General features: G+C 46.1%; 2 protein-coding genes across 10 annotated transcripts in view; one reads left to right on the top strand and one right to left on the bottom strand.

Moving 5' to 3' along the window:
• The first annotated feature begins 87 nt into the window (after nt 1-87).
• On the top strand, nt 88-8,451 carry SCCRO (defective in cullin neddylation 1 domain containing SCCRO). The gene is made up of 7 exons (XM_089543247.1): nt 88-245; nt 348-561; nt 907-1,075; nt 1,172-1,302; nt 5,572-5,654; nt 6,687-6,783; nt 7,876-8,451. Exons 1-7 carry the CDS (start codon nt 243-245, stop codon nt 7,962-7,964), a joined length of 786 nt encoding a protein of 261 aa, XP_089399373.1. The 5' UTR covers nt 88-242; the 3' UTR covers nt 7,965-8,451.
• Nucleotides 8,452-14,266: 5,815 nt separating this feature from the next.
• The window catches only part of LOC149341253 (uncharacterized), a 31,625-nt gene continuing 20,062 nt past the window's right edge, over nt 14,267-25,829 (bottom strand). For all 9 annotated transcript variants that reach the window (XM_089543235.1, XM_089543237.1, XM_089543236.1 and 6 more), the window contains 7 exons: nt 25,583-25,702; nt 24,491-24,613; nt 23,792-23,921; nt 22,613-22,746; nt 20,462-20,615; nt 19,192-19,403; nt 14,267-16,237 (listed from right to left, as the gene is read on the bottom strand). In XM_089543235.1, coding sequence (XP_089399361.1) covers nt 14,752-16,237; nt 19,192-19,403; nt 20,462-20,615; nt 22,613-22,746; nt 23,792-23,921; nt 24,491-24,613; nt 25,583-25,702 — 2,359 coding nt within the window. In that variant the 3' untranslated portion in view covers nt 14,267-14,751. The remainder of the gene's footprint in view (nt 16,238-19,191; nt 19,404-20,461; nt 20,616-22,612; nt 22,747-23,791; nt 23,922-24,490; nt 24,614-25,582; nt 25,703-25,829) is intronic.

Raw genomic sequence — 25,829 nt, 5'->3', positions numbered from 1 at the left:
CGCGTGACGTAAGTGCCTCTTTCCCTCTTCCGGAAGATGGAGAGGAAGAGTAAATTATGTGTCTTTCAGCCGCGCTCAATACCTGCAGTTAAAGGGCCGTAAGTCCTTGCAGTGGAGCTTAACAATTGTAAAGGCAGCAGGTGAGCAATAATTTTACGTTAAAGTTCTTGGCTAGGGCATCAGCTGGGCCGGAGCTGCCAGGCGCATGCGCACTGCAGGTAGCGGAGTCTGAATGGCCGAAAATGGTAGGAAAGCTAATAGTTTTTTCTTTTTTCATGAGTTTAGCTGGCAGTACCTGAAAAGTCAAATAATGTCACGTTAATCGTCAATGCTCTTGTTCTTTGCAGCATAAATTGAAATCATCTCAAAGGGAGAAAGTTAAACAGTTCATCGCCTTCACACAGACCGGGGAGAAGACGGCCATCTACTGCCTAACACAGCACGATTGGAAACTCGATGTGGCGTCGGATAATTTTTTTCAAAATCCAGACATGTACTACAGGGAGCCCAAGGGATCAGTCGACAGGAAAAAGCTGGAGCATTTGTTCAACAAGTACAAAGGTAATGACAGGTGGCCTCAAATGTGATGGGTTAACGACAAAATTGCTTGTTTGTGCACTTGGTCACGATCAGCCGGTTAGGCTTAACTTTTCGGTGTCTGCTGCTACAAATCCCAATTTTTGGAGCAGAGTCTGAAAAACCTTACGTTTTGATTTGTTGCCCCACAGTTGCTAATTGCTCCTTCCGTTTGGACGTGGCTTGACGCCCATCAGTTGTGCTGACGCGTAGTGCAGTTGCAGTCTTGCCCAAAGTCCGTGGCGCAGTCTGAAACGCAGTTTCACGTTGTGTGTACTACCGAACGCTTTGGTCACTAGAGGCATTACCACTTGCCCCTGTTGTCCACAGATCCTCACGAGCCAGACAAGATGACGGTGGACGGGATCGTTCGATTTCTTGACGATCTTGGTTTGAGTCCAGAGAGTAAACTGGTGCTGATAATCGCGTGGAAATTCAAAGCCGTCGCCCAGTGCGAATTCACGAAAGACGAGTTCATGAACGGCATGGCCGAGTTGGGGTAAGGAGTGGTCATCACTGCTTGTGTACACCTGTTGGTGTAGCGCTTTGCTCGCCGTTACGTGATTTCGTTAACACAGCTTCCCATTCCTTGCAGCTGTGACAGCGTAGAGAAGTTAAAAGCAAAGCTTTCAACGCTCGAGCCTGAGCTTAAGGAGCCGCTGAAGTTCAAGGATTTCTACAACTTCACTTTCAATTACGCGAAGAACCCGGGACAAAAGGGCCTCGGTATGTGCTTTGTGGTAAATTCATTTTCTTTAGCCTTACTCTTGTGTATGCTGCTTCTGTTGTGTCTTCGTAACGTTTTCATTGTTATATTGTGGCGACATCACACTGAAATGGCTCTGTTGTGAGTTGGGACACAATAGTGATGAGTACACTCAGATGAGAGCTGATCCAAGGTGGCATCCAGACTTCAAGCGCAACAAAGACAGCACACAGAAAGAACGACGGGACATGTGCATGTCCCGTCGTTCTTTCTGTGTGCTGTCTTTGTTGCGCTTGAAGTCTGGAAGCTATGCACCAACTTGGTTCGCTAAGTGTTTTATTGATCTAAGGTGGCCCCTTTTTTCTGGACACTAGTCATGTCGTTTCACGTCGCTGCATACAGTTTATCCTAAATATCCCACAGTAATACTAGGTGGTAAAGGTTATATGTGCCCATATTGTGACCAATCAAAGATAATAAATGTACCATGTGTTTCAACAGCAGTTACACAGGCGGTATGGAATTTCAGATGTGTGGAAAAGAACTGGAAAAGGCAACATTATGTCATGCCATTTCATGCCTGGTTTGAAATAATGAAACAACCCACCGCGGTAGCTCTGTGTTAGGGCACTCTGCTGCTGAGCCAAAGGACCCGGGTTGAATTCCGGCCGCGGCGGTCACATTTCGATGGAGGTGGAACACAACAGCCGCCTGTATGCTGTGCGATGTCGATGCATGTTAAATATTCCCAGGTGGTATAAATTAATTCAGAGCCCTTCACTATGCCGCCCTTCATAGCTCGAGGCACTTCGGGATGTTAAATACCCTATACCATACGAAAGGGTGAGATTTGGTTTAGTTCAGTTCATGGGGGGGGTTTAATGTCCCAAAGTGACTTGGGCTGTGAGGGATGCCGTAGTGAAGGGCTCTGGAAATTTCGATAACCTGAGGTTCTTTAACGTGCACTGACATCGCATAGTACACGGGCCTCTAGAATTTCGGCTCCATCGAAATTCAACTGCGGTGGCTGGCATCGAACCTGCATCCTTCAGGTCAGCAGCCAAATGCCATAAGCGCTGAGCCACCGTGGCGGCAGAAGGGCGAGACATTGTTAATCTTAAGGCATTAGTTAATCCTCTTTTGCTTTTATTTAAATGCATGAAGCCCACCATTTACAAACTCATTTTTTCATCGCTTAAAAGCTTGCAAACAGCCCTTCCAACTTAGAAGCTTAAAACTTTTGGGGTTCTCTCCACACATAACCCCCTAATGGATATTATATTTTTTCTTTTTCAAAAAATGGTACCAAAATGATCATTTAGTGCCGGTGCTGCCATCTGTCAGCAAACCAAAAAAAAATTTGAATGAGCCCTACTCACCTTAAACTGGACACAGAGTGCCAGGACACACACAAGCTGGACTCATCATGAGCCAGAAATGAGCCTGGCTTTTCCAATTCTGGTAGGGGATTAAAGGGCAGAGAGAACTCGGGGTGGTTCAAATTTCCGGAGCCCTTCACTACGGCATCCCTCACAGCTTGACTCACTTTGGGACGTTAAACCCCATAAACCAAACCAACCATCTTAGGATTTTCATTCGTTTTGAGGCTCTTGTTCTGCAAATCTGTAGTGTGTGGCGTCGGCGTCGTGAGCGAAAAATTCCCAGAAAAGCAACGTAAGTGTGTTTGAGAGTGGGCTAGTTGGAACATTATCATATGCGAGACGTGCACTGCCGCGCACATCTTGCATACATCTTAGGTGTCGCATCTAGATCACGTAACCTGGTTGTGCCATCAGAACCTGCCCACCGGATTGTGAGCAAACTGCCCACCGTGGTGAGAGGTGGCAGTTAAATTAATGATCGGTCACGAGAGGCTGTTCGGGAAGAGCAACCTGGGTCGCACAAGCCCCGCCGATGGCAGCACCTGCCATCGCAGGGCAGTGGCATAAGGCTTAACCGCTGTAACACTGCACCAGGAGTGGTATGAGTACTCTTAGGAATCTATGAATGTAAAGCCAAGAGTGACCAATTCTGCTTATGTGGGCATTAACTCAGTAATGCTATCGCATCATACTCTTAAGGCAGAGCTAAATTAAGTATCCTCTCCAATTTTTTTACTTCACTGTTGCATGGTGTTTCTTGAACCTTCCTGTCTTAGTTGCGATGAATAGTTTTTCGAAAAAAAAACTCTTAGGCTGTCCTCAGTGGATGTTTGAATGAGTTAGCAGCCAAATGTGCATTATATCCGAGTTTGATCCGAAGTCAGCACACTAAGTTCATTACATCCGAGGTTTCGGAACCAGAGTTGGTTATATCCAAGGTAACACACAAAAGTTCATTATATCTGAGGTTAACAAACCAAAGGTCATTATATCCGAGGCAATATGCTATGGTAGTATAGATAGCATAATAATTTCGTTAGTAGCCCAGTGGGCCCACCTGCCACTGGCTACTGGCACAGTGCATCCCCACTTCCGCTTGCACAGACCCTTCTAATGCTAATCTATTAAAAATGAGGAGAACAAGTATAAAACGGCAAAAACCAGGAAATTGAAACTGAGCTTCGATCAAACTATTGTTGTGCTACACCAACAAATGGCGTCGCTGTCACAGAACCTCGAATGCATGCCAAATGGCTAAATTGGCAACTGATAGCTTTGATCTTATTTGTACGTAATTTTCCAAAAACAAGGCAGAAATTTTTTTTATCAGAAAACGCAGAGCGAATATTGACAGCCGTGCAGCTCTTGACGTTACAAGTGCAATGTTTCCGGTGGAAATCATCTCAACTGAGGCCACGGAACAGGAAAGTTTAAAATACATTTGCACAAAAACTAAATGCCCCCTGGCTGCTAAATTTGGCACAAGGGGTGAGAAGACTCTTAAGTGCCTACCATAAAAGTTTCTGTAAAATGTGTACAGAAAAAGGTTAGGGCTGCTAATAAAGGGACCATGATATTGTGGATGCTCCTTCCCTCTTCCTCAACTTGCATGTCGATGGGTGCGTGTGAGGAAAATTCTGCACCCTTGCCTAGCATCGTCTGCGTCACGTAAGCATGCCTAATGACAAGGCATGCCCAGATTCCCCACTCGATTTCAAAAAGAAAGCATGTCTAAATGTCACCCTAATTGGTTGTGAGCAGCAATTTTTTAAAATTATTTTTAAATTGTAAGGTCCATGCAGAGCTTTTGAATTTGATTCAGGTATTTACAAAGCCCTCCGCTGTAGGTTTGTTACATTAGCATACGACTCTCAAAATCATTTCACTGTCCTTTTAAGTGCAGTGGGTGAGAAAACTAGACTCGAGTGTCCTCTTCGAAGGGCCCTTTTTGCTTTTGCTCTAATGGGCAGGATTTTGCATTTGTGAAGCTTGCTGCTTATTTGGATCTTTACTGCATACAGGGAACATACAACAAGAAGAAGCCTAAACTAGAAAGAAAAACGTCCAAATTATTAGAGCATGCTGTGCTGATTGTGTGTACTGTTGTGTTCAGTAAGAGTTGCAACACACGAGCTGTGGCAGGGTGTCAGTTTTGATGCTATGTAGAGTCCAGCACTGCTGGAAATGTGTGCACGCAGTGGTTGATGCAAAGAACAAGGTTCACTGAATATTTGTGTAGTTCAGGTGCTATGTGTAATGGCGCATTATTGATTCAGGAATGCATTTAACAGCTACATTTTCGCTTCCTTTTGTCGACAAAATTTGTCCGTTTGTTTTCTATCCTTACGCCCATCCAGGCTCGGCCCCTTGTTCTGTTCAAATGCACATGGTACTGTTAGAACGATGTTAAAAAATTTCTCGTTTCCCGTTTCTTGTAAATGTCAGTTAAAAATAGCTTCAGTTTCAGCTGTACAAACTCTGCAAGGGTTTTAAATTATCACCTTAATGTTAAATGATAACTTGTTGCTTCTAAGTCATTTCATAGTGCTCTGAAGTTTGTTACATGCAAGTACCTTGGCTTCTTTTACTGACCTATATGTTATAATAATGACTGTGCGATCTCCATTTAAAACTTGTTCGCCCGGAAGGGAACTAGAATGCGCATTCATAAATATTGAAAAAAATATAGCGCCGAGAACCGAACCTTGGAGCACTCCAATTTTAGCTTTCTTTAGTGCAGACTGGTGGCCAGTGATGTTTACTTGGCTGTAGTGGCGCATTCTGTGCAGTACTGTATTGTTTGCTTCCAGGCATTATAACATTTGTGTAGGCTCAGGGTGGAAGGAATAATGTGTTGCAAAGTGAAAGCATACTTTGTGAAGCAGATGCCAACACTTCATCTTTCAGATCTGGACATGGCAATAACCTACTGGAACATCGTGTTTCCTGGGAGGTTCAAGTTTTTAAATCTTTGGTGCCAGTTCTTGCAGGTGAGAACAAGTGCTTCTCTCTCTTTCTCTGACATACATTCAAAGTGGTTGCAATAAATAGTGAGCTGCAGAAAATTTTGTTATGTATGTGCCATGTGATTAGAATGCCTTTAATTATAACTGAGAGGCACTCTGCAAAACAGATACACACCAGGCAGACAGCTGGAATCACTTCAAGCTAGAAAGAAGACTCCATCAACAGAGACTGGAGCTTGCCACTTGCTTTCTATGGAGTAAGAAGTCGTCATCAAATGCAGGGGTTCTCATACTGAATTACGTAGAACCGTTGGGCTCCTGGAGCGCTTTTTGGGCTACCTGACCACCTATATCCTTGTATGCCTCAACCCCGACCTTCCCTTTACCTGCTTTCTTTTGGGACCAATCATACTGTTATTGCTTGTAGGCTGTACAGCCAGTCATTGTTAATTGAGTTTGGCATTTTTAATTGAATTCTGCCATTTTTTGTGAGTCTGTGCATCTGCAAGCCCTTTTTTGCATGCATGTCAGGCAGGAAGGGTTGGAAGCCAGGGCATTCAGTGTTGCTCAGCACCTTTTTGAAAGCCTTTGGATACCCCAAAGCTATAAAGATGGAGAACCCCTGACCTGATGAGTGCCCCGGACACTTCCTTTGTTATTTTAGCACTTGTAGCCTTGCAGTTCGGTGTGGACAATCGGAACATGTGGCTTTGGCCTCCTTTGGGTCTCTTATTTTTGGCAGACCTCTACATTTTAAATTCCCATACTTGTACATGATTCCATTTGGGCAAGACAAATATTGCCCTTGTATACATATATTTTCTGGTGCAGTAGTGCACCTCGCTATGGCTTGTAATACCGTATTGCCATTTTTGTTATGTTGTCTGGCATTCAAAAATTGGAACACTTTGAACCACTACAGCGTAGTTCACGAGATTGAACTGGTTTAGTAGGCTAGAAATGTTCAGTTTTTGTCACTATGTAAATATGCATCCCTTTGAATCACTTTGAATCGTTTGTATGTGTACCTGAAAAGCACCATATTCTTTTGTTTAGGAACACCACAAGAGGTCTATACCTAGGGATACTTGGAATCTTCTGCTCGATTTCAGTGGCATGATTGCTGATGACATGAGCAACTATGATGAGGAAGGCAAGTTGACACTGTGTATTATTGGATTATATATAATGAAAAGTAATAATGTGGGCCTTGGGACGCACCACAGCGGAGGACTACAGGTTGATTTTGGTCACCTGGGGACCCCTAACACACCCCGGAATCTCATTGAACGAGCACCTTTGCATTTTGCCTCTGCTGAATTACAGTCGCCACAGTCAGGATTTTTTTTTTAACTTGTACTCAGCAGCTGAACAACTTGGCAGCTTTGGCTGGTTGTAGGGTTTTGCTTAAATGCCATGTACCATTTAGACTTCAGTGCCCACTCATCTGACAGCGCTAGGAGTATTTGTGTCTATCTTCTATGCATGCGCATGCATGATTTTCGTTAGCATGCACACAAACCTAGTGCAATAGTGCAGAATGACGGAATAGTGGAAATAAAAAAAGCAGCCACCTGCCGGAGTGCAGGAAAAGGAATAAAAAAAAGGACTTAAAAGCAGATTTATGCAAGTCCATGGCAGAAGAGACAGTATTGGACTATTATTGTACAGTACAGCTCGAATCGTTTCTCAATCCTGGTGCCTTGCTGAGAACAACAGAACACACAGTATTGAAGACGAAAACGACAGATTTGATTGCACGCTATATTATTGCATTCCACCTGTTTTCACCATCAGAGCCGCTCTCCTTCTCAGCAGGGCAGAAATGGCACAGCATAAAAGAGAGGGAGAGAAAGATGCTGAGAAACAAGTTCCACACTTGCGAGGTAATGAACACGAAATCGTCTCGAAAAATGTTCCAGTAGAGGAGCGGCTAATCCCACGTATTAACTGGACCCAGTTCAGAGGCACCTGCCGAGGAGGTGCGGTGCCAACTACCTCAACGGTTTAAAAAGGCCTACGCACAGTACATATTATTGAGGTTCATGGGCAGAGCTATTTTATGCTGCCTCTGTTCAACCAGTGGTGGTTAGCTGTTGCTCCAAGAGTAGGGCTGTGCCCATTTTGAATTAAACAAGTATAGTGGTGATAATTCTGAGAATGAATGTGAAGCATGTTCATTGCATTGTGGAGCAGTGAACCGTGCATGCCACAGAATTCCTTGTGACACTTGGTTTTTGTGCAGGCGCCTGGCCAGTGCTGATTGATGACTTCGTTGAGTGGGCAAGGCCAATCATCCAGGGCTCAAACAACAACAGCAAGATGCTGCAGTGAAAGTGTTCCACCTGTTTCGTTCAATCGTGTACACGCTTGTAAATAGACCATTGAACATCTGTCAGGCGGCCGCATCTTTGACTCTGGCGGGCAAGGAATGCTGGCAACACCCTGATAACTCCAGGTTGTACAAAGACTAATTTAATGGAGTGTGCATGAGATGCCCTTGCTAGGTGATCGCTATTTGAATTTTTTCAGCTTCCGCGCACTTCTCACCTCTGCGCGGGGTTGCACATTGCAGCGTCACAGGTGGAACATCCTTTCTCTCCTCGACAAGCGAGACATGCAACTAGGTTTTGTTCTAAATGGTCATGCAAACACACACACACACACACTTACACTGACAATGTTCTACCACACCGGTTATTTTTTCTCCTTTTAAGCCAATCCAAAGTGATAGGAATTGTTGCAGTTTTGTTCTTTTTTCTTTATCTAGGATCCCAATTTTACAAATGGTTTTAATGAAAATAAATCATTCAAACACTCATATGATGCCTGTGTTTGTCTGCAAATTTGTGCCTTGGCTGTGGGAGTTGGCCTACACTTCTAAAAGTGAAAATTTCTGAAGGTAATTAATGATGGGGATGGAGATGTTGAGGACCGCACCTGTGTGGAAGTAAACAGCTGCAAAGTAGCCGCTTCTTTGTGCTGCTGAAGCATCTGCTGGTTGAGTACTCTGCTTGCAACTCTGTTCACAGAACCTTTATGCCACAAGTTTATGGTAACTTCTGTGTGCAAAATGGTTCTCCACTAGGTTAAGGGGCATTGGGCTTTCAACAAAAGTTATTACTACATGTAATTGCATGAAAGTTTACCATGAAATTTTATATCTCCAAAAATATTTTTTCCAGTATATGTTTTCCTTCTGAGTGCAAGAAGGCTGCAGAGTTAAAAAAATGTGGCAGATGGCTGGCTCAACATTCACTGCATTCCTATTGGCGTGATACAGACCAAGACATCTGGATTTTTTTTTTCGAAAAGCATTCATTTTGATTTCGAACTTTTACAGTGCATTGGCCGTTGATGTATCTGAGTGAAGAAATTTCTTATAGGAACTTAAAATTAAAAGTCATCTACAATAAGGACAGCAGTGAAACAAAACAAACGGTCAAAATAGATAAAACGATCCTGAAGGAATCTGCTCCGCAAGGTACCTGGCAGAAAACCGTGACTGGGAAAAACTGCCATTGTTTTCCTGCAATGCAGAGCCACCACGGTTCATGCTACAAATTTTTGAGTACTTCCCCAATGAAACTGGGACAGCCTAAAAACGAGGCATACAAGCGGATGCAATTTTAAAAAAATCTGGCAATTTCAAAGCCCTTGTCGCCCCTTAATCTATAACAGTGTGCTGCTCTGGTAAGAACTGCAAACCTGGTTGCAATGTAATGTCTCTGGTGTAATGTCATCGTTTTGGCCACAGGAGTGCTTTGGGACATTTTTAATTGGCACATTATGGTTACTTGGCATCTGTAGTTCAGGCCATGTGTGCACTTCCTTCACTTTAATGCACTGAATTTATTAGCATGTAATGTTTGTGCAACTAGTTCGTTGTCAAAAAGTCACCCGTGCTGGCAACGTGGTTTCAGCTGCATGAACTTTCCAACCTTGCCCAAAATATATATGAGCAAAATGCAGTGCATTTTAAGGCTTCCACTGCTTTTACACCTTGAGCCAAGTACAGTCTTTGTAAAAAGTAACCAGGCTGCATGGTTTGCGCCCTCAAGCTCTAAATCTCTGTATGGTAAGGACCTCTGTATCTAAATCTCTAAACCTCTGTACGGTATGGTAAGCAGAACCCCTGGCCTCACCTTCAAAGAAATTTTTTATTTATTTATGAATACTGTCAACCCTCATTTGAGGGTCATTACAGGGAGGGAAAGTGAAGAGACAAAAAAAATGCATATATAACCATGAATGAACAAGCTTCTTTGAGCATACAATACAAGAGAGCATTGAAACGCAACACAGTTCACACCACTGTAGAGCCACCTGCTATACAAAAAGCAATATTGGACAATCAGTTACGTGCCCATCTACAAGAATCCCATGCCTAGACGGAATCCCCAAGTGCATTCAAGAATGCCGCTACACCTGTAGACTCAGCAACGTGAGCGGGCAGTTTATTCCAGTGCTCAATAGCATCCGGAAAGAATGAGCAGCGAAAGACGTTAGTTCGGGTCAAGTATGGCCGAATCGCTTTGGGGTGATCAAGGTGGGAGCTTAGTCTACCTGGAGGCTGCAGATATTTTTCTTTATTGATGTTAATTTCTCCGTGAATGATTTGGTAAAGTATTTTTAATCTCTGCTTTTACGTCTTTTTTCTAATGTTTCTAGACTACACGAGTTTAACATCTCCGTTACCGAATCTGTTTTCCTGTATTTTGAACAAATAAATCTCGCTGCACGTCTTTGAATCTTTTCTATTTCCGTTGAAAGAATCTTCTGCCGAGGAGACCATACTACAGATGCATATTCTAGGGAAGGCCGTATCTTTAGAGAAGACGTGAGGGGTCTAATATACGAATGAGAAGCAAACCATGCAGCCTGGTTACTTTTGACAAAGACTGTACATGGTATGTTATGTGTGGTTTAACATACCAAAGTTGCATGTGGACTACGGATGCTGTAGTAGGAGACTCCAGATTAATTTCAGCCACCTAGGATTCCTAAACGTGTACTAACATAGCATAGCACATAAGCACTTTTGCATTCTGCCTCAACCAAAATGCCGTCTTTACAACCGGGATTCAATCCGCATCCTTGGGCTTGGCAACCGTAACCACTAAGCCACTGTGGCAGTTTTGAGCCAACTAGAGCTTTCGTGTATTGGACAAGAGGTTTCATGGGTTACTGCTGGGCAACATAGCGAGATGAAGCATCGCTTCCAATTTGTATGCAATTTTTCAAGGCTCATTATGCTTACAATGTATAACATGGGCATGGCTACAAGCTGCGTCCTGTACTGGACAGCGTTGCCCAGTACACAGCACACCTGTGCTGATCATAGCATCTGATCTCCTAGCAGTACCTGACTGCACCTTCTAGCAGGATGGGCATTTTCAGGTATAGAGGTATAGCTGCATGGTTGGTATGCAGCCCCCCCCCCCCCCCCCCCCCCCCCTTCCCGAGCCACAAGCACCTGCTAAGCACAAATGGCTCCAGAGGCAGTCTCTTTCACCGAGGGAGTTTGCAGCCAATTCCATTTACTGTTACAAGTCTACTGCAAGTATTATATTTAACCATTTGAGTGTCATGATAGGAAGAAAATCATGTACAGCTGCTCCAACAAGCACTTGGTATAATACTGCTTTGTTAAGTCTGCTCACAGAGGCACTCTAATTTTTTTTTTTTTTTTTACACTGGATGATTGAAATGTTGATGCCCAGTTCAACAAGCAGGGGTGGATTTATGAAGGGCCCACCCATCCCCTTGCATCTCATCTGCCCCCAAGTGAGAAATGGCACACAAGAAAACCGTGCCAAACCCATCTTTTTGCGGACAAAGTCCAAGAAATAATGGCTCAAATGGGACCATCCCTTCCGAATGTGACCCATAAATACCGTTTGCAAGTGCACTCACTGTGTGAAGTTGCAAGCCAGTGGTATTGATTTGAATGCAGTGATCTCCATTTGATAAGCTTAAAACAGAGCATGTAGAGGTTCGTTTACTCTAGAGCGAACTGGCTGTGCTCTACATAGCGCCAATACGTCCATCGCAGCTACACGTTAAAGCTGAAACAAAGCAACTGAATGAAAGGAAACACGAAGCACCACCTCTAGACCCCTCTGCTCCTGCGCCACTTTGCATCAATGTGCGGCTGCAACAGACGCACCAGCACCGTGAAGAGCGCTGGCAAAAAACACTGTCGCCCACACCCCAAGAGTAGATCAGCCTACACCACTGCTCCAAGCCACATTCAGCCGATTTTCGCATCCTGTACGGATTAGTGTGCCACAAAGATTTTCCACACCTCTTGAGACGCCGTGCTGCTGTCAAGTGCAGCAGGTTCCACGAATCTCACAGAAAACCATCAGTCTTCCACACTGTTGAAATCTGCATTAGAATATGTGACTGCATGCACAACATTTTATAAAATAAGTGCAAATGGAATTAATTCTCCAGACCACTTTGCTCTCAACCAGAGCTCTTCTCTGAACGCTTGTCACTGGAAAGATTTGTTTCGGAAAACTGCTTCAGTTCCCTTTTTTCATGAAGTTAAAAGAAATGCATTGAGCAAACGGGACAGCACCCATCTGAGCTGCCTCCAAAAGTCCTTAAATCCATCTCCAAATCTTTAGCTTGTAGTGCAGCTAGGTGCATGCAAGCTCCCCAATAAACATCTTTGGAACTTCCGGAACAAACTTAAATTCTACTGGTCCCGACTGATCCCAAATGTTTCTGGAAGTTACCAGAAACATTTTGGATAAACACTGGCTTGCCACAGGTACTCAACCGTGACATTATGCTCTAGGCTGCATAGGTGCACCTGGACACAATAAATATTGCACAGCTGGGTAAAACAGCAAAATCCCTTGTGCTCAGCCCTCTGCAAGGTGTCCAGAAATGTCTGGTCAATTCATCATCATCATCAGCCCGACTACACCCTCTGCAGGGCAAAGGCCTCTCCCATGTCTCTCCACGTAACCCTGTCCTTTGCCAGCTGCGGCCACCGTATTCCCGCAAACTTCTTAATCTCACCCGCCCACCTAACTTTGTCGCCCTCTGCTACGCTTCCCTTCTCCTGGAATCCACTCTGTTACCCTTAAGGGGGGACATGGGTCTTAGATCATGTTTTTTATTTACAGACCAAATGCAATGAAACTGCACAGGTTTATTCACTTTTTTCTGCTGATTTCAAATGTGCAATTTGTTTATTTCTAGGCCAATTAGTTCCTTAGATATTATATATATCATGCCATTGTCTGCTGAAACAATAGAAAAGAAATGGGCCACCAGAAATTTAATTTTATTGTGTGGGTAGATACTACAATGTGTGAGGAGTGCAACGCTGGAAGCAGTTTTCAGTTTTTTGTCCGTGTGGACAAATGGGCTTAATAGTTAGTTTCATGTGTGTCATGTTTTCTGGCACTGCATGTCTGGTCAACTCACTTGAAAACTAACTATTAAGCCCATTTGTCCACACAGACAAAAAACTGAAACTGCTTCCAGCGTTGCATTCCTCACACATTGTAGTATCTACCCACACATTAAAATGAAATTTCTGGTGGCCCATTTCTTTTCTATTGTTTCAGCAGACAATGGCATGATATATATTAATATCTCAGGAACTAATTGGCCTAGAGATAAACAAATTGCATATTTGAAATCAGCAGAAAAAACTGAATAAGTCTGTGCAGTTTCATTGCATTTGGTCTGTAAATAAAAATAATGCTCTAAGACCCATGTCCCCCCTTAAGGACCATCTTACCTTCGCATTACATGCCCTGCCCAAGCCCACTTCTTCCTCTTGATTTCGACTAGAATGTCATTAAACCGTGTTTGTTCCCCACCCACTCAGCCCGCTTCCGGTCTCTTAGCGTTACGCCTATCATTTTCCTTTCCATAGCTCGCTGCGTTGTCCTTAACTTAAGCTGAACCAAAAAAACGATTTTCAAAAAATGACATTTGTGGAATTACAGCTATCATTTTCCAACTGTACCACTTTTTTCCTTTAAGAAGTCATTATTTTGACCATAATATTAAATTCAGATCATCGTGCGGGCTGAATTTATGCAGGCGCTGACAATTTAATAGCATTAAAATTTTGGACATCTGGCTATCTTAGTATGTCGATATCTCATCATCTAGGACAGATAGAGATGTTGTATTAGTTGCTAAGGGAAGCTGAAGGCACAGTGTGCAATAATCGAAGCAGATTTGTTCAATCACACTTCAAAAATTTATAATTTCGCAAAGTTTAACGATGCACTACATTCACACCTTGAACACTGATATTCCAAGTGCTGTAAAATTACTAATGAGGGTAAAACGGAAAAACTGCTTTGATTATTGCACTCTTTACTCACCATACTATGCAGCCGTGGATTAAAAATGATTTTTTATTGAGCAGTTTTTTTGCACCGAGGTACTAATGAATGACTAATTAAAATGAATTATCTTGGGAACCAACTAATTTATGAGAAAGATAATTGCATTGTTGAAATCAGTATAAAAACTGAGCAAGATAGTACAGTTTTATTAGGATTGGGCTAAAAATAACGAAAATAGGTCTAAGACCAGTGTCCCCCCTTAATGGTAGATGTATACTGTACCTCTCCTATCTCGCCACACAGAACACGTTTATCTGCACATAAACCTTTTTTTATTGTTCTATGTACAAGGACAAAAAGTAATCAATGTCTTAGAATACAGACAAGATTTGGTTGCAGGAAGCGGAGAACACGAAATGATCTTGCTCACACAGGTCTAGGGAGAGGACGATGGCGGCTCCAATTGCAGCGAGCTAAACAAGCGCATCACATAATATCGGATCGCTCTTCCCTCATTGCGCTTTGCCTTAAAAACAATGGCCACACTTCCTGCATGCAGCACAAGTTCAACGTGGCATTTACCATTTTTACGGTCATTTAATGCATTTTATATGGGTCATTGGTGTGCTAACAGCCAAGGAAAGATGGTGCAATGAGGAATATTCAGGATACTGTCTGTCAGAGAAAAAACGTAAAATGAGCCAAGCTCACCCAAGTCTTGCATGAGTGGGCCCTCATGGATTTTTAGGGACAGACTGTACATGAATGAAGCTCAACAATAAAAAGGACAGTTTTCAGTCGCCTTCAGGGAGTGGCGGGGCATCAGTGGGCAGAGGGGGAGGCAGTGGTGGTGCATCGTCTTTTTTCTCCCTGCGCGAAGGCGGTGGACTGCTGCCCCGCGGCGGCGGAGACCTCGAGTCACCATCGTCCAGCCAGTTACGGATGATGGTGGCCTTGTTGATGCGCTGCTGCGACCCGCTGGGGCCGCCCTCACTTGCCGCCAGGTCCTGCTTCTCCTGAGCCCGCTGGGCGGCCGCCTCACGCAGCTTCTTCAGCTCCTCGGCATCGGGCGCACGGCTCACAATGGGGTTGCGTCTCTTCCACGGTGGGCAGAAGGAGCGGTCCTGCGGGGTCTCCGAGTCTGAGCGGCGGTCCCGGCTGTAGCTGCTGCGCTGGTAGTTACCACTCCCGCTGTTGTAGTACGAGCGTGGAGAGGTGCGGTTGTTGTAGTATGGCCGAAACGGGCGGCGCCCTCCGCGGCCACCTCTGAAGTACCGGTTGTTCTGGTAGCCACCACGGTAGTTGTTGTAGCGCCGGTTGTTGAAGTTGCCTTTGTAGTAGCCGCCACGGTTGTTGTAGTAGTAGGGTCGGTATCCTCCGCGCCGCATGGGTGAGTGACGCCGATGCGAGCCATCAGAGTCAGAGCTGTAGCTTCGGCTCCGCCTGCGGCCGTCACGCGAGTCCTCGGATGAATATCGGCGGCGCCGCGAGTCTTCGCGCGAGCTGTCCGAGCTCCTCCCGCCGCGGCTGCTGCGGCGGCGCCGGCCCCGCGACGCCACACTCGATCGGTCCGAGGAGTAGTCGTCTGAGCGGTCGGCACTTCGCCGGCGGCGCCGGCGTACAGGTGACTTGGAGCGGCCCGAGGACGAGTAGCTCTCGGAGTCAGCACGCGAGCGGCGCCGCAGCTTGCGCTTGCCCTTGCCACGGTCCTCATCATCGTCCTTGGGGCTGCTCTCGCGGCTGGAGGAGCGGTCCTTCTTGCGCTTGGCTGGCTCCGAGTCCGAGTGGATGGAGCCTTCCTCGTGACTGGATGCCGCCTTCTCATCAGCCCGCGATGGCTGCGGCGGTGCTTCGTCATGGTGCTCGACTGAGCTGACCGAGCCTTCCTCGTGGCTGTCGCCGCCACTCGCCTGCTGCAGGGGCTTCTTGACCGCCTTCCACTTAAATTCGATGCCTTTGCGCTCTGCCGGCACCGGCTCGGTGCGCTTCACCACCGACTCGATGCGTGGTGCCGATGGCGGTGGCTCCGCCGACGGGGCCCGCGCAGACTCTGACGAGCGGTCCTTGCGCTCATAGTAGGACGCGCTGGCCGCCGCAGACTTGGGGTCCACATTGAAGAGGCGTGGCGCCTGCATCTCCTGGCTGGATTTCATCAGGAAGGTCACCTTTGGCGAGGTCTGGTTATCTTCTGCACGGCTGGCTTTCAACAACTCGGTCTCATCTTCATCCTCGTAAAGGTGCGCCAGTTTCTTCGATAACGGTGAGAGAGAGCTGCGCTGCCTGCAAAAATAATCAACATAACATATCCAGCCTACTCCAACTGCTGTAAACTATAGATGCACTGGAATATGCACAAGAAATAATAATTTAAAATTTCACAAAGTAACGTATTTACTCAAATATTGATCGCACTTCTTTTTTTTTTTTCAAAACATTGACGCAAATTCAAAGGTGCGATCATTACGCGGGGTAAAGTTTTTACAAAAAATTTTTGAGCACCAAAATCGCAAACAAGTTGCAAGCAGGCAACCCTTGTCACACGGGCGTGCTACCCGCGGTTATTGCGAACCGAGCTCGGCGATTTCGGCTTACGTCATTAACCGAGAAGGTAGAGTGCGGAAAGTGCACGAGCTGGCCCGCTTCAAGAACGTGCTTTCTTCGCACTAATCACGTTCCAAGAGCAACGCATCAAAATAGGCAGTGTGTATGGTGCTGCGAGACAGCGCTTTTATGCAGCCTTCGATCTCGTCCGATGGCGCAGCAACAGCGTACAACAGCAACATCCCGCGGCGTTCAAGCTACGCATTTTACCGCTGTTACACCGAAAAATGTCAGGTCCCTGCTGCATCGTTGATGTACTTAGGTGACACGTTCGCAATGCTCGGAGAACCAGATTCCGTGCACTTACTGCAATGGTGCCACCCACGAGCGACGGCGCTCTGTACTCCCTAGTCGTCACTAGGCCTAACCTGTTTCGTATCGAAGCCACAGTGGACGGCGCTTTTGAATTGACCAACGCTATAATGAATGTTCTACTAATGGCGCTACCTTACTCACAACCTCATTGTTTCATATTAAAAGAAATATATACGATCGATTTCAGCGACGCCTTAGCAGCGGAGCTGGCGAGCAAGCAGATCGGGTCAGTCGCGCTGCAACGTGGCTGCGAACGTAAAACTAGCTTGTATCGCTGTTATTACTCCTACCAGCAACATGGTACAGATCAGGGATCCTCAGGGAGGATTACTAATTTTTGACATTCCTGTATCTCAGGGCTTATTATTGACGAGAACAAGAAAGTTTAGCCGGATCACCGTGTCACTTCATTCGTTGCACCACAACCCAGAATGGTGGCAAGCCTTCTGACAACCGCGAACCGTGATTTGAGATAACCGCAGTAAAGTTTGGTATCCGAGGTTAAGCATAACTGCATTTAGACTGCCCGTGTGACTGCAGGCCAACCAACAGGCGGCTGCCGCTGTAGTGCTGACAGAGCAAGATGGTCATCTGCACGTGCCATCTGTCAAGACAGATGTCGAGTCTAGCCGGTGATGATCGTACTTGCCATCATCAAGTACGATGGCAAGTACGATCATTGTCGGCTAGACTCGACATCTTTGATGAACTGCACCGGTAAGTTTGGGGTGCGATCATTATGCGGGGAATAAAAAAAATTGAATTTTGGCAACAAAATTCCGGGGTGCGATCATTATGAGAGTAAATACGGCATCACTTCCATGCAGGCTGTTTCTTTACTGATTAAAGACCTCATTACTAAACCAACACTGCAACGCATATGTGTAGTACAGTTGAACCCGGATATATCGAACCCGCATATTTCGAATTATTGGCTATATCGAGCACACAGATTACCCCCTTGAAAATACTATGTAAAAGTATAGGACAGTTGCGTTGTATATCGAATTCCATTTTCGCCGGACATTGGATATATCGAACGCCGCGCCGCGCCCCTGGAAGGTGCGCTTTCCCCAAAGACATTCCTGTCGGGTCCTCAGCCGCCTCAGCGGAGAACATTTCCGCAGTCAGCAGGCGCAGGGCCCTTTTTTTTTTTTGTTGTTCCCCGTTTTTGCGCCCCACCGGCGCGAGCTTTCCCGCTCCTCCTCTCCTCCTGTACCGCCGGCGTGTGCTCCGTCAAGGTCATTGGAGATCAGCGAAGAGAGAGCGCCGCATGGAGACGCGCGGCGACCACGCTTCTTGGGGAAAGAGAGAGAAAACGGTCGCTCGTGGGCACATCGTGGGTCTGGGGAAAAGAGAGAGCTCAGAAAAAAAAAAAAAAAAAAAAAACGAAGCTCAGAGTGCCGATCTTTCTCCCTGCTCTTTCTTTTCCCTCTGTCGTTCCTTCGCAGCCGGGTTGACTGCCGCTCGCATAGGCTTCGCTCTTATCGCTCCATCTGCGCCTCGCGTGTTTTTTTTGTGTGTGTGCCTGTGTTTCAACGCGCGACGTGAAGCAGGCCCCAGTAGCCAACTGTTCTGGCAAGGCAGGCCTTGAAGTGGCCGGAGATGAATGTCCGGAAGATTTAGATGACGATGAGTGCTTGGACGATGCGTTTCGCGACTTGTCCAATTTTCTCGGCGCCGTTCCGTCCGAAGTGACTGTTGAGGACTTTAACGCTGACAGCGAAGTTCAAGCGGTAGCTGGCGTTCAAGACGCCGACTCCAGCGACGACGAGGGCAACTGTGTTGTCGAAGAAATGCGTCCGTGCGCAGCCACTGAACTGGCGTCAGCGTTAGCCTGATTCAGCGCTGTTGCGGCGAAATGGAAGGCACTGTGCTCTCGCACCTGGACAGTCTCGAGAAGATCGAGGCCAGTGTTTTGAACTTCGTTTCCCAGGGGAAAAAGCAGCCCAAAATTAGTGATTTTTTTTCCGCGAAATAAAGCGCTTTCACATTGCGCGCCCATACTATGTGATTCGCGGCTGTTCCAAACGTTAAGCCACAATTTGTTATGATCGGGAGTGCAGTTTTAGCCTATATCTGTATATCGAATTTTCGCTATATCGAACTATTTTCCGATCCCCTTCGAATTCGATATATCCGGGTTCGACTGTATTAGCAAACAGCATATTGAAAAAATTTTAAATTTTCTGGAAACTCCCCTTTCCTTTTCCACGTGTCTGTATGAAAGGCAAAAAGCAAAGCACCAATACACACACATGCCAAGTTGCCTTCTGGGGGCGCCAGGAAGTGGTAAACAAGAGCACATCTGAACTTACGGAGCAGCCTTGGAGCCGGCTGCCTCTATGGGCGATGAAAGCACCACAGCAGGTTCATCTTTCCAGTAGCTCTCAGAAACAGTTCCACTGGGCACGGTGTTGCTAGCAGCAACTGGAGCAGCTTCTTCAGGAGGTGTGGTGGTGTTTACATGGCGACCATCACGGGACTTGCGCTTCTTCTTGGAGCTGCGGTGCCTCTCTGCCTTGCTCTCCTGTAAAAATGCATTCAAAGAGTTGATCACGGCCAGCGAAGATTTCACTGGACAGGGCACAGTTAGCAGTCACTGCAGTCTTTTGCTTATGTTTATGTTTTGCTTATGTTTTGCTTTTGCTTATGGTTTATCAGAGCTCTGTTCTGAGTAAAAATGGAAAGTTTGCAATCTTTAGTTTCCCTTTGAGGTTATGTCCTACAAAGAATACAGTAAAATATTGCTAATTCAGACTTCCAAGAGACTGGAAAATATGTTTGAATTTTCGAATGACTCTGAAAAATTGACAAGAGCTGCTTGCGTCACAGTAATTTAATGGTCACCTGCTTTTGATATAACTGTACAACAATACCTATTTTTTGCATTTCAATGTACCCTATAAACATGCACACACTCGGGAATGTTGCAGCAGAGCTACTCCAAAATGATAAGGTCCTCCCTATCGGCCTTCATGGTGCAATGCAGTAGTATTGGATAAGCCCCTTGACAAGCAGCAGCATTGAGTGCAAGGCTCCACTGCTAAACAGCGCATGGCATGCGACGAGCACACAGTTTTGGCGCACTCAAGAAACACGCGGATGGTAAAGAGCAAAATGTGCAGCGGCAAGAAAAAAAAGGAAAGAAAAAAAAACACTGGCTACTATGCACCCGAAAGACCCTGTCATCACTAGCTAGTGCAAAGCACAGAAAAGCAAAACAAACTATGCGGTCAGACTATTTTTCGGGGACAGGGCCCTCCAATCACTTTCACGCCAGCCGCTGCACATACAAGAGAGGTGCATACATGACTCTGCAGTATACAATTCAGCTTTGAGGAGGCTGCTGGATAACTACTTGATACGCTGGTCACACATGGACACTGCCTCCCATCACGAGGCAGCCCATTCAACTTAACCAGTGCGAGGACCGTACCGTCCGAATAGGTGAGCATCAGATGCTCACCGCAACTGCGCTAGCAGTTCGAATTGCCCGAATTTCCCGACTTACGGGAAGGGGGGTTGAATTGTAGCACTTTTACTGCACACAGAACTGGAAGAGAACAAATGCTTTCCATTACAAACCTTGCGATCCTTACGAGATCTCCGTGACCGATGATGCCTGCGACTGTGGCGTTTGTAACCACTGGATGATGAGGAGCGTGATGATGCTCCTGATGTGGAAGATGATGACCACGAGGAGGACGAGGAACTGCGGTGACGACGACGCTTCTTGTGCCTGCACGAGTTAGTGAACTTGTTTCAAGATGAAGCACTTACAGCCTAACAGCAACATACTCTTAAAGCAGACTGCCCATTCTGCTCCAAGCAAAAGCTCCAACTGTGTAAGGCAGCGCTGGTAGCCAAAACACTCACAACTTCCAAGTCAGTTGTCTTGTCAGCAGCATGGGTTTCATTCCACACAGCACTACGCACAGTATTCATTTACAGTCACTGACCGAAAATTCAGAAGCCCAATTTTTCTGACTTCTTCGAGGGCACTGCCATATGCACCACAGAGCCAATGTACACGGGCGACTGAAATTTTGTACAGACTGCAACTTATTGCTCGATTCTGTTGCTGACCACTGCTGTTTCTAGACTTTGCAGGCACAAGGAGGTAACTTTGATATGAGCTAAAAGGTGGTGCAACTGAACCAGACGCCCCACGCTGGTCCACTCGTACCGGCCACGGAAAGTAGCTCCTTAACGCATTCCTTGTGCAGCACGATATTTTGTAATGATGTGGCTGACCGACTGTCAACCAATTACAGTCGACGACCGAAAATTCGGACACCTGATTTTTCGAACATGCTTGATTATTCGGACTTTTTCGCGGCACCGCGACATGGCCCATAGAGCCAATGTGTAAGAGCACTTGAAATTTCGGACGCACCGCAACTGACCACTCGATTTTTCGGACCTCGTTCGCACTCGCCGCCAGTACCCAAGCTGCCATATAATGAGTACAGTGGAACCTCATTAATTCAGACTGCAGGAAATATCGAAAACTTGATCAAACAAAACGAAATTCAAGCTTAAAGGGAGCCTCTTGCGACGCTGAAATTCTGCGCGAGTCGGCACATTGCGCTCGCGTGTTTTCGAATTCGTACTGTCCTTGAATGTCTTCCGCCGCACGAACTTGAACCGTAGTCTGAGTTCACGGAACTCATCTGTGCCGAGTCTTTAGTCCCGAACACGGAACGCGAATACGATCGCGGAGGCTACGCGCACGCCGTGGCCTCCGCGATCGAAGCGCGCTTCGGGCGTGCCGCCGGATCTTATCGCGGCCGCGATCTGCTCCGGCACTGCGCCGTTCGCGGAGGCCACGCGCGCGCACCGGAGCTTCCAAGTGCCGTCTATGGATGGCGCCGTGATCATTATCAACATTTTTCTCGGTCGCGATTTTCCGCTGTTCACATCGGCATCAGTATCGCCAGCAGCCTTTCGTGGCGTGTCAGCATGCGTGTTAGCGCGTTCGCCGTGATAGTGGCTTTCGCGTGCTGCCGCCGAGCTTCACAGTTTTAGCGCGATGGGCAAGCACCTTAAGCTACACGGCTGGGAGTTAGCTCTCGAACGCGGTCGGTAAGCGTGCGGCGGGCGGGAAATTCGACGTGGCCGAGAAGTGCGTCCGATGATGGTGCAACCAAAAGAGAAACACAAGCTGCAAAAAGCGCGCTTTCCGAGTCAAGCCGTGCGAGTTTCCTGAACTGGAAGAAGAGCTGCTCCTCTATGTGATGGAATTTCGGAACAACGGCTACGCGTTGACAGCGGACATGCTGCGCGGCTTCTTTTGGCATGAGCGTGCACCAGAGCGCAGCACCAGCTCAGGAGTCTAACTACTTTGCGAGTGACGATTGAACGTAGAATAAATGTCGCTCATTCCCTGGTTGGTGTGTTTTTACTTTAAAAAAATTTTTTTTGCGCATATCGCGTGTATGGGCCGCACCCCGAAAATTGGCCCTCGAATCTGGAAAAAAAAAAGTGCGGCCCTTATACGCGTTTATACGGTATTTTGCGTGGCGAAATATAGTCACGAGGAGCTTTAGAATGTGTGCCATACAATTGGCCGCTTTCTCCGGCATGGTGGTAATAAGTTCGTGATTTTTTCGGTGAAATTTGATTTTCCGGACTGCCCGATTTTTCGGTCGTTTTCGCGGTCCCTAGCGAGTCCGAAAAATCGGTCGTCGACTGTACAGCTTTTCCAATCAGTAGACACGGTGAAAAGGTGCTCACTTTTTTTCCACTTCATCCTTGAGCAGAAGACGAAGTTTCTCCCGGGTATCCTTTTCAGGCTTACTGACTTCCCCTTGAAGTTCAGCCAGCAGCGATGCCTGGCTAGTGCGGGTGTCTTGGGGTACCAAAGGCTCCTGTATATAAAACGGGGCAAGAGCACAGATAAAAGACGAGACCCCATTAACACAATGGACACAATCGTTGTCTGTAGACCAACACCGTGTTTACAAACATAGGGGCTGCTAGCAGACACCGAAGCTGAGAGGGAGGGGTAAAGTAGGGTTAGCACACACAGGAATACATGGCAAACAAAACTTTTCAAAGCAGTTCTCCAGTTTCACAGTGAACCTATTATGTTCCTTCGTGAAGAATAACCAAGTACATCCCAGAACACAATGTACAAGTATTAATCATCGTTTCAAAGCTATCGCTTCATATTGTGAAGCCAGACATACTCCTAAAAGGCGCTCTTATCTGCAGGGCGTTTTTCCGAATCGCGCAAGCTACTCTTGAAGTCTGACATGCTGCCTCATGTATTCAGTTTCCTTGCAAATACTGCCGTTAAAATTAGACACCTTATACTCCACTTTATACACCAGGTGCAACGCTGGGAAAGGTATGGAAGTAGTTCGCGTGAAGAAATAAAGGGAGGGGTGGTGCTCCGTGCTTGTTTTGTGGCCAAATGGTGTAAAAGCACGAGAAAGCGAAAGCGCATTGTCAGCAATAAAGGAGTCACATAAGAGCAAATGTGCTCCTCGCGAGCGAAAATTGAGGCTGTCAATTCCAAGCATCCCAACGCAATGCTTCACTAATGCACTGACTGACCAATCGTGCATAGATGACAACATCACCAGCCAGGTGGGGAGATCTCTGCAAATGCACCATTCACCTGCTGCATGTGATTGAGGGTCTAGCTCTAGTAGGGCCCTACACACTTGAGAAGCAGCCCGAACTGAAGTGACTGAGCATCTGAACTTGGTGATGGAGCAAAGTAATCAGGGCTCCAATGACAATGCTAGCTCAGGAATCATCTGCTGGATAGCATAGCAAGTCTATGTACTAACAGTCTACACACATTTCACTACAGAAGCAACAAAGCAAAAAAAGGAGTTTGCATGCGTCTTATGCGCTTCTCCACAAGGCGTGTCCAAATGACCTAAAGAAAAACGTGACACATACCGCCTCCTTCTTGCGCTCCTTCACCTCCATGGCAATGAGAGCGTCACGAGCATCTGTGTTCCCAAGGTTCACTTTCACTGCCTTCTTGTACGTCTTGACCGCACCTTCCAAGTCACCCCTCTCCTCGTAGCTACACAAAACAAATATCATTCAGTCAAGAACAACAGTGACTTGCCACAGGCACAGTCAGACAATAAGATTCTACCTTTGCATCCAGCCGTTCCACCCTCAAAAACAACGGAATGTGTGACAGGACACAAATACAAAAAACATAGCTATCGTATTTGCTCTGTCCTGTTTAAGTTAATATGTTTCAAAGAGAGCTGAGCTGAAAATTGCAACCAGAACATGTTACCCAGAAAATTAGGCTAAGCGTTCTCTGCACTTAAAACTTGAAATCAGAATAATTTTTTTTTTTAATCACAAGCATGTTAAACGTTTTCAAGCTAACTAGGCATGTGCAAACAGTGGTTTGTAACAGACCAGCACCCCCCCACCCCCTTCCTTGTTTCTAACTAACTACAGTGTGCATCCCATGCCTCCACTCAATTCGTTGTCCATGTCGCCCCACTACATTCAGTGATGAATACTAGTAGGCAATACTCAATGACAGAGACACAACCACACTTGAAATCCAATGCTTTCCCTTTGCCTCTTTTGTGACTCTATCCCCAACAAAAAGAAAGGGGCTGTACTCACTAGCGTCCGAGGGCAACCAGGGTCTCGGACATGTACTTGCGGGCATTGGGGTGGTTCGGATTCAGGGTCAGTGCCTGCTCAAAATCCTCCAGGGCCCGTCGCAAGTTGCTGTTGTTGGCGAACCTGCGCAAAACAAAGGATGAGTTTGCAGCGCAGCACAACTACTTCACCATCAAGAGCAGCAATATTTCCTGATTAGATGAAACTGCAGCCAAATTAGTTGGGAATTGTGACACGTGCAGTTCACATAGAGCACCACTATTATGAAATGCTCATCAAGTGTCTAATGCCCCAATGCTGTCAATGTTAACAAATCGCAACTGCAGCAAAATTTGTTAGGAATTGTGGAACGTGCCCTTCACACAATGCATTGCTGTTATCAGCTCATTATTTGTCCAATACTGCTGACGTTAACAGAGTTCAGAATAGTGATGCATTTTTTGTAAGTGCAGATGCCACAATTCGTAACAAATTTTTCTGCAGTTGCATCTATTCTTGCGGCAAAAACATGGCTTCCTTTGTCTGAAAATGTATACCTTCAACAAAAAAAAAAAAGAAAAAAGCTCTTGCCAGGTATAAATATTCATGCAAATGTAATGAAAACACTACCACCAAGCACAATTTCAAGGATTTGACATTCTGAAGAGGGCACTAACACAATTTTGGTCAGAGATTCATTCAAACAGTGCACAAACCTCTCTGTTGCATTCAAACGCATGCCCATTTACTGGACAGGAGACATGAGAATGACGCAAGGCAACTATGTGGAGGAAGGAGTAAAATGAAGGCACTTTTCTGGCATTCCAAAACAAGATTTCAATTACTGGAGCAGTCACAATGGACCCCACTTTAGACAAGGCTGGTCAGGGTACTTCTATGCAATCCTGCCCTACAAAACAAGGGTAGTCCAGGTTATGCTCGAACCCTATGCAGTTAAGGCTAAACTAAGGTTTGTATCCAACTAAGGATTTTTTTTTTTTTCAGTTCATTCTGAGATTCCTCAGGAACGCTTCGTTTGGTGCACAGCTTGAGAAGTTCCAAAACTGGCACAATCAGGCAGCAATTGGAATGTGGGCAACATGGACAACTCACAGTGCACCCCTGGCCACCAGTGCCTCCACATTTTCAGGGTCAATCTGGAGGGCCTTGTTGAGGCAGGCGAATGCCTCGCTGTGGTTGCCAGCCTTGAAGTGCATCACTCCATCCTTGAGGCTGTGTGACAGAAAATGTGCGTGGCTCAGTGCCAACAGGAATACAAGAAGCAACAGCAGCATCGATTGGCACAATGCTCAACAGCAGAAACACATTCACATTTGCCAACAGAAGCCACAGAAACACT

This window comes from Amblyomma mixtum, chromosome 5 (assembly GCF_055824585.1).
Source record: "Amblyomma mixtum isolate Tamu chromosome 5, ASM5582458v1, whole genome shotgun sequence".
In the NCBI taxonomy this organism is placed as follows: Eukaryota; Metazoa; Arthropoda; class Arachnida; order Ixodida; family Ixodidae; genus Amblyomma; species Amblyomma mixtum.
The sequence above is the reverse complement of the archived record's forward strand: the minus strand, read 5'-3'. Positions and strand labels throughout refer to the sequence as shown.

Bases quoted from the DNA above. Each gene is read 5' to 3' on its own strand.
- SCCRO (XM_089543247.1), top strand. The intron at 1,303-5,571 runs GTATGTGCTTTG...TTCATCTTTCAG, and splicing joins CCCGGGACAAAAGGGCCTCG to ATCTGGACATGGCAATAACC. The intron at 5,655-6,686 runs GTGAGAACAAGT...TCTTTTGTTTAG, and splicing joins TTTGGTGCCAGTTCTTGCAG to GAACACCACAAGAGGTCTAT.